The 8507-nt window shown below is 37.5% G+C and overlaps 1 protein-coding gene across 1 annotated transcript; it reads left to right on the top strand.

The window, feature by feature from the left end:
• The first annotated feature begins 603 nt into the window (after positions 1-603).
• On the top strand, positions 604-2853 carry LOC118643942 (disintegrin and metalloproteinase domain-containing protein 20-like). The gene has a single exon (XM_036282265.1). The coding sequence runs from the start codon at positions 604-606 to the stop codon at positions 2851-2853; it is 2250 nt and encodes a 749-aa protein (XP_036138158.1).
• The last annotated feature ends 5654 nt before the right edge of the window (positions 2854-8507 follow it).

Genomic DNA, 8507 nt, shown 5'->3' with positions numbered 1-8507 from the left:
CTTAGTAAGTTATAACAACTTATCACTGGGGTGTACTACTGATACTGATATAATATTGTATGTCAAGTATAATTGAAAATAATGATTTTAAAAACAATAAAAAGAAAATAAAATTGAAAAGAAAGCGATATATTTATATTTACACCAAGTCAGTATGTATAAATAGAAACTCCCTCTCAAACATGATGTACATTCACTTTTCTATTAAGACCATTTGTTTTATATATTTCTTGGACAAATATTCACACATGTTCCAGTGTTTAACGAACAGTGTTATTAATCACTGTGTTATTCATCTAGGTTCAAAAAGGATCAGTCTATGACCAATCACCATTTTTTGGTACATCCACAGTCTCACACTGCCTTCTAATTTCTTATGGGCAAATTCAAGCAGTGTTCTGAGTCATATCTTGAGCCAAATGCCACTCCATTTTAACTAGTATCTTTTTCTTCTTCCTCCACCATGGCCTGGTCATAACCCCCAACCCTGTCTTTATTCTTTTTATTTTCTCTTTTAGTGTGCTGCTCTGATGGTATGACTCTACCAGAAAATAGATTCAAAGTCAATGCTAAATACCCAGTTCAGATTGACAATACAGAACAATGATGCTTCCTGCCCATTCTACTTTGCTCTCACCATTGGCTGTGTATAGTGGCACAATAGTGGCGATGGGTGAGGCCCTGGTGCACATGAGGAATACTCTCCTGCCACTCTGGATAGGAGTGTTTCTGTTTCAATATGGATGGCCCCTGGTGGTACACTCCCAACATCATGGTCCCCCAGAAGTGGTGATTCCCTTGAAGGTGACAGGCACTGGCATTGCCGTGAAGCCTCCAGGTTGGCTTTCTTACACAATGTATTTTGAGGGCCAGAGACACATTGTCCACATGAAGGTCAACAAACTTCTCCTGTCCAAACACCTCCCAGTATTCACCTACACAGACCAGGGCGCTATCCTTATGGAACAGCCTTTTGTCCAGAATGACTGCTACTATCATGGTTATGTGGAGGGGGATCGAGAATCCCTGGTTGTCCTCAGTACCTGTTTGGGGGGGTTTCAAGGATTCATACAGACAAATGACATGGTTTATGAAATAGAGCCCAAAAGACTTTCTACCACATTTGAACATTTTTTATACAAAAGGGACAGTGAAGAGACACAATTCCCACCCATGCGATGTGGATTAACAGATGAAGAAATAGCACGACAATTGAAGCTTCAAGAGAATGTTAATTTCACTTTGAAGCAGAGCGGGTATGAAGGCTGGTGGACCCACAAGCGTATTCTTGAACTGGCAGTGGTGGTGGACCACAATCGATATCTTCATCACCAAAGTAATGCCTCAGATGTGCAGCGTGAAGTATGCCTTGTTGTCAATGGAATAGGTATGTTTTTAAGTTCCCTGGATGTTGATGTGGTTTTAATGGGAATTGAGATCTGGAGCAATAGTAACCCCATTACATTAAATAAAATAGGGGATGCTGTGAATGCACTTTCACACTGGAAGTTAACTGGCTTTAATGACCGCATAACCCATGATCTTGCACATGCTTTCGTAAAGCAAAGTTTTGGTGGTACTGTTGGCTTAACCTATGTTGGAACAGTCTGTAACGCTCGTTATAACTGTGCAGTTGATAGTTTCATGAATGATAATTTGCATGAATTTACACATATTGTATCACATGCGATTGGTCATAATTTAGGTATGAATCATGATGGGAAAACTTGTAAATGTAGGGATAAGACCTGCATAATGTCTACAGCAGATACAAGTTCAACTAGATTCAGCAACTGCAGTTATGCTGACTTCGTGAACACCATGACAAAACGAACCTGTTTGTTTGATTTACATAATAAAGAGAACATCTCCCAATGTACATGGTGTGGGAACAGTGTGGTTGAAGAAGGAGAAGAATGTGACTGTGGAACTTTAGATTTGTGTATGAAAGATCCATGCTGTGAGTCAAACTGCACTCTCAGACCTGGGGCTGCTTGTGCTTTGGGGCTTTGTTGCAAAGACTGCCAGATTGTGTCAACAGGCACACTTTGTAGACCAGAGATAAATGAATGTGATCTCCCAGAGTGGTGCAATGGGACATCCTACCTTTGTCCAGAAGATGTATATGTGCAGAATGGGTTCCCATGCAAGGGTGGTGGCTACTGCTATGAAAAGAGATGCAACAACCGTGAAGAACAGTGTAGGAAAATTTTTGGCAAAGAGGCCAAGAGTGCAAATCACAGTTGCTACACAAAAATGAATACTCAAGGTGATCGTTTTGGTCACTGTGGTCTCAACTCCTCTACATATGTAAAATGTAACATCTCAGATAGCTTGTGTGGGAGGATTCAGTGTGAAAACGTGGCCAAAATTCCGCTTCTGAGTGATCATTCTACGGTCCATTGGACTCACTTCAGTGGCGTCACCTGCTGGGGTACAGACTACCACTTTGGGATGACCACACCTGACATTGGTGATGTGAAAGATGGTACAGAGTGTGGTGCAGAACATGTCTGCGTCCAAAGGAAGTGTGTCAATAGGTCATCTCTGCTAAGTAACTGTTCACCAGAGACCTGCAATATGAACGGGATCTGCAACAACAGACAACACTGCCATTGCGACAGAGGCTGGGACCCCCCCAGCTGCCTGGAAAAAGGCTTTGGAGGTAGTATTGATAGTGGCAAACCCCCTAGGATCAAAAGTGGGAGAAGGCAGATAACAACATTTCTGCCACTACTTTTGTTGATTCTTTTCTTTGTTGTATTAGGCTTATTAATTTGGTTCTTTATGGTATACAAAAGACGAAAAAGAAATGTTCCACTTTCACCTGAGGAAGAGACCTTACCTGAGTAAGAATGTCAAGAACATACCTAAGTAAGAAGAGCAAGATGTTCCAATTTCATCTAAGGAAGAACAGAGAAATGTTCTACTGCATTTTAGAAAGAAAAGCAACAATTTACAATTTCAATAAAGAAACCCAATCTTATCAAATTTCTTATGTACTAAGTTTTAGTCTCTTGGCTATAGAAATGTTACAAAATGTGTCACAGACCATTGACATAATACCCAAAAATTTGTATTACTGGGATCATAAAACACAGGCCATTAAACAATTAGTACTGGAATATTTCTACTTTCCATCACTTTAAATAATGTTAGTGACTAATTTCTCATGGGATTATTCTCTTTGTGTTTCCTGAACAAATGCAGAGTTAATGGATAATGTATATTTGTGTGTTTTTAAGTTGCTGTCTCAATTCTAACTATTCGTCCAATTTGCACACTGCTTTGTCACACAGGGAATGCAAACAAATCAAATTTCTTCTTTGCTAGTCCTCACTTTTTTAGTTTCTGCAACAGTTGGCAACTAGAGGGAGACTGGAATCCTGAGAATTTTTATTACTATCAAGCCAGTCTTGCACATTAACAGCTCTAGCCTTTACAAAGATAGTTAATTTTAGTCTGCACAGAATAACCACATAATACAGGGGTCGGTAAAAGTAGGTTTATACTTGTGAGTACAAGAAACAGAGTTTATTTTTTTATTATTTATTAATTATTGTCTTCTTTTCATATAAATGACTGTAAACCTACTTTTGCCTCACTTCTGTATATAATGTTATAAATAAAATATATATATGTATATACATACATATATATGTATATATATACATACATATATATGTATATATATGTATGCATACATATATATGTGTATATATATATGCATACATATATGTATATATATATGCATACATATATGTGTATATATATGCATACATATATGTATATATATGCATACATATATGTATATATATATATGTAATTGTCTGAACCAACATTACTGTCAGGCTCGGAGATACTGGCATAGCTACCAAGCATGTTACCCTCAATGTTTAGAGTGTCAGATCATTTTTAAATTAATTAATTAATTTATTTATTTATTGTTACCGATGTTTCTCCTTTTTCCCCCACTGATTCCCCCCTTCATCTCCCTCCCTGCCCTTTCCCCAGTTTGTTGTCCATGTCCACTGTTCATGCATACATGCATATAAGTTCTGTGGTTTATCTCTCCCCCACTATCCCCCTCTTCTGAGGATTGTCAGTCTGTACCCCATTTCCACGTCTCTGGGACTACCCCATTCCTCAGACTGTTATGTTCATTATATTCCACAAATAAGTGAGATCATATGAAACTTGTCTTTCTCTGTTTGGCTTGTTTCACTTAGGATGATACATTCCAGGTCCCTCCATGTAGTCTCAAGGGATAAGAGCTCTTTCTTTCTTACAGCTGTAATGGTAAATGGGATTGTTTTCCTAGTCTCTTTCTGTGAGTTCATCCTTGGTGTATAAGAATGCCATCGATTTCTTGATGTTAATTTTGTATCCTGCTACTTTTCCAAATTCATTTATTAAGTCTAATAATCTTTTGATGGAGTCCTTGGGGTTTTGTACCTATAGTATCATGTCATCTGCACATAATGACAGTTTCACTTCCTCCTTTCCAATTTGGATCCCTTTTATTTTTTCTTCCTGTGTGATTGCTGTGGCTAAGACTTTCAGTACTATGATAAATAAGAGAGGTGAAAATGGGCATCACTGTCTTGTTCCTGTTCTTAAGGGAAATGCTTTGAATTTTTGCCCATTGAATATGATGTTGGCTGTAGGTCTTTCATATATGGCCTTTATTATGTCGAGATATGATCCCTCTATTCCAACATTGCTGAGCATTTTTATCAGAAATCGGTGCTGGATTTTGTGGAAGGTTTTTTTGGCATCTATTGATATGATCATGGTTTTTAATTTTTCATTTTATTTATGTGGTGTCTAACGTTTATTGATATGCAAATATTGTACCAGCCTTGCATCCCTGGGATGAATCCCACTTGTTTATGGTGGATAATTTTTTTGGTGTATTGCTGGATCAGATTTGCTAGTATTTTGTTCAGGATTTTGGCATCTATGTTCATCAGGGATATTGGCCTGTAGTTTTCTTTCTTTGTAGTGTCTTTTTCTGGTTTTGGAATTGGAATTATGCTGGCTTCATAAAACAAATTTGGAAGTCTTCCTTCTTCTTGAATTTTTTGAAATAGTTTGAGGAGAATGGGTGTTAGTTCTTCTTTGTTTTTTGTTGTTGTTGTTGTTTGTTTGTTTTTCTCTCTCTCTTTTTTTTATTTATTAATTAAGTTTTGTTACAGATGTTTCTCCTTTTGCCCCCACGGATTCCCACCTCCCCCTCCCTCCCTGCCCTTTCCCCAGTTTGTTGTCCATGTCCACTGTTCATGCACACATGCATATAAGTTCTGTGGTTTATCTCTTCCCCACCACCCCACTATTTAGGGGACTGTCAGTCTGTATCCTATTTCCGCATCTCTGGGACTACCCACTTCCTCAGACTGTTATGTTCATTATATTCCACAAATAAGTGAGATCATATGAAACTTGTCATTCTCTGTTTGGCTTGTTTAACTTATGATGATACTTTCCAGATCCGTGCATGTAGTCTCAAAGATAAGAAGTCTTTCTTTCTTACAGCTGTGTAGTACTCCATTGTGTATATGTACCACAGCTTTTTTATCCATTTGTGTACTGATGGACACTTGCACTATTTCCAGATCTTAGCTATTGTAAATAGTGCTGCTACAAACATGGGGGTACATATATTCTTTCTGATTGGTGTTTCAGGCTTCTTAGGGTATATTCCTAGAAGCGGGATCACTGGGTCAAATGGAAGTTCAATTTTAAATTTTTTGAGGTAACACCATATTGTTTTCCATAGTGGCTGCACTAGTCTGCATTCCCACCAGCAGTGTACTAGAGTCCCCTTTTCTCCACACCCTGGCCAACACTTGTTGTTTGATGATTTGTTGATGGCGGCCATTCTGACAGGTGTGAGGTGATACCTCATTGTTGTTTTAATTGGCATCTCTCTGATGATTAGTGATGATGAGCATTTCTTCATATGTATCTTAGCCACATGAATGTCCTTTTTAGAGAGGTGTCCATTGAGTTCCTCTGCCCATTTTTTAATTGGATTCTTTGTCTTCCTTTTGTAGATTTGTATGAGCACTCTATATGTATTGGAAATTAACCCCTTATCTGATATATCATTGGCAATGATGTTCTCCCATACAGTGGGTAGCCTTTCCGTTTTGATGATTGTATCTTTCGCTGTGCAGAAGCTTTTAAGTTTGATGTAGTCCCATGTGTTCATTTTTTCCTTTGTTTCTATTGCCTTAGGTGATGTGTCAGTAAAAATTCTGCTTAGTATGATGCCTGAAATTTTGTTGCCTACAGTCTCTTCTAGTTTTTTTGGATTCATGAGTTACATTTAAGACTTTTATTCATTTTGAGTTTATTCTTGTGCAGGGTGTAAGTTGATGGTCTAGTTTCATTTTTCTGCAAGTAGCTGCCCAATTTTCCCAGCATCATTTATTAAAGAGGCTATCCTTACTCCACTGTATGCTCTTGCCACCTTTGTCAAATATTTATTGAGCATATTGCCTGGGGTCCATTTCTGGGTTCTCTGTCCTGTTCCACTGGTCTATATGCCTGTTCTTGTGCCAGTACCAGGCTGATTTGATTACAGTAGCTTTGTAGTATAACTTGAAATCTGGTATTGTGATCCCTCCAACTTTGATCTTCCTTTTCAAGATTGTTGTAGCTATTCGAGGCCTTTTTTGGTTACCTATGAACTTTTGAAATAATTGTTCTAATTCTGTGAAGTATGCCGTTGGTATTTTGATGGGGATTGCGTTGAATCTATAGATTGCTTAGGGTAATATGGACGTTTTAATGATGTTAATTCTCCCAATCCATGAACAGGGTATGTGCTTCCACATTTTTAAATCTTCCTCTATTTCTTTTTTCAATAACCTGTAGTTTCCTGCCAATAGGCCCTTTATTTCTTTCGTTAAGTTTATTCCTAGGTATCTAAATATTTAGCCGCAAAGGTAAATGGGATTTTTTGCTTAGTTTCTCTTTCTGTGAGTTCATCATTGGTGTATAAGAATGCCATCGATTTCTTGACATTAATTTTGTATCCTGCTACTTTTCCAAATTCATTTATTAAGTCTAGTAAACTTTTGATGGAGTCTTTGGGGTTTTCTATGTATAGTATCATGTCATCTGTAAATAATGACAATTTCACTTCCTCCTTTCCAATTTGGATCCCTTTTATTTTTTCTTCCTGTCTGATTGCTGTGGCTAAGACTTCCAGTACTATGTAAAATAGGAGTGGCAAAAGTGGGCATTCTTTCCTGGTTCCTGTTCTTAAGGGAAATGCTTTTAGTTTTTGCCCATTGAGTATGATGTTGGCTGTAGGTCTTTCATATATGGCTTTTATTATATCTAGATATGATCCCTCTATTCCCACACTGCTGAGCGTTTTTATCAGAAATGGATGCTGGATTTTGTCGAAGGCTCTTTCAGCATCTATTGATATGATCATGTGGTTTTTATTCTTCATTTTATTTATGTGGTGTATCACGTTTATGGATATGCGAATGTTGTACCAGCCTGGCATCCTTGGGATGAATCCCACTTGGTCATGGTGGATAATTTTCTTGATGTATTGCTGGATCCGATTTGCTAGTATTTTGTTTAGGATTTTGGCATCTATGTTCATCAGGGATATTGGCCTGTAGTTTTCTTTCTTTGTTTTGTCTTTTTCTGGTTTTGGAATTAGAATTATGCTGGCTTCATAAAACGAGTTTGGAAGTCTTCCTTCTTCTTGAATTTTTTGAAATAGTTTTAGGAGAATGGGTATTAGTTCTTCTTTGAATGTTCAGTAAAACTCCCCCGTGAAGCCATCTGGGCCTGGGCTTTTGTTTGCTGGGAGAGTCTTGATTACATCTTCAATTTCTTCTGTTGTTATTGCTCTGTTCAAGTTTTCTATCTCCTCCTGATCTAGTTTTGGGAGACTATGTGTTTCTAGAAATTAGTCCATTTCGCTTAGATTGTCGAATTTGTTGCCATATAATTGTTCATAGTAGTTGTTAACGATCTTTTGTATTTCTGTGTTGTCAGTTGTTATCTCTCCTCTTTCATTTCTGATTCTGTGTATTTGCGTTCTCTCTCTTTGTTTCTTGGAAAGTCTAGCTAAGGGTCCATCAATCTTGTATATCTTTTCGAAAAACCATCTCTTTGTTTTATTGATCCTTTGAATTGATTTTTTGGTCTCTATGTCATTTATTTCTGCTCTGATCTTTACTATTTCCTTCCTTCTACTTACTTTGGGGTTTTCTTTTTGTTTGTTCTCTACTTCTTTATTTTGTGCAGTTTGATAGTCTATTAGATATTTCTCTTCTTTTTTGAGGTAGGCCTGTAGTGCTATGAACTTCCCTCTCAGAACAGCTTTTGCTGCATCCCATAGATTTTGTGTTGTTGTGTCTTCATTTTCATTGGTTTCCAGGAAGTTTTTGATTTTTTCCTTGATCTCCTCGGTGACCCATTCATTGTTTAATAACATGCTATTTACCTTCCATGTGTTCAAATGACTTTGTATG

The sequence above is a fragment of the Molossus molossus genome, unplaced genomic scaffold (genome assembly GCF_014108415.1).
Source record: "Molossus molossus isolate mMolMol1 unplaced genomic scaffold, mMolMol1.p scaffold_m16_p_4, whole genome shotgun sequence".
Lineage (NCBI taxonomy): Eukaryota > Metazoa > Chordata > Mammalia > Chiroptera > Molossidae > Molossus > Molossus molossus.
This window is presented reverse-complemented; position numbering and strand designations above follow the sequence as displayed.

Bases quoted from the DNA above. Each gene is read 5' to 3' on its own strand.
- LOC118643942 (XM_036282265.1), top strand. From the start codon at position 604: ATGATGCTTCCTGCCCATTCTACTTTGCTCTCACCATTGGCTGTGTAT.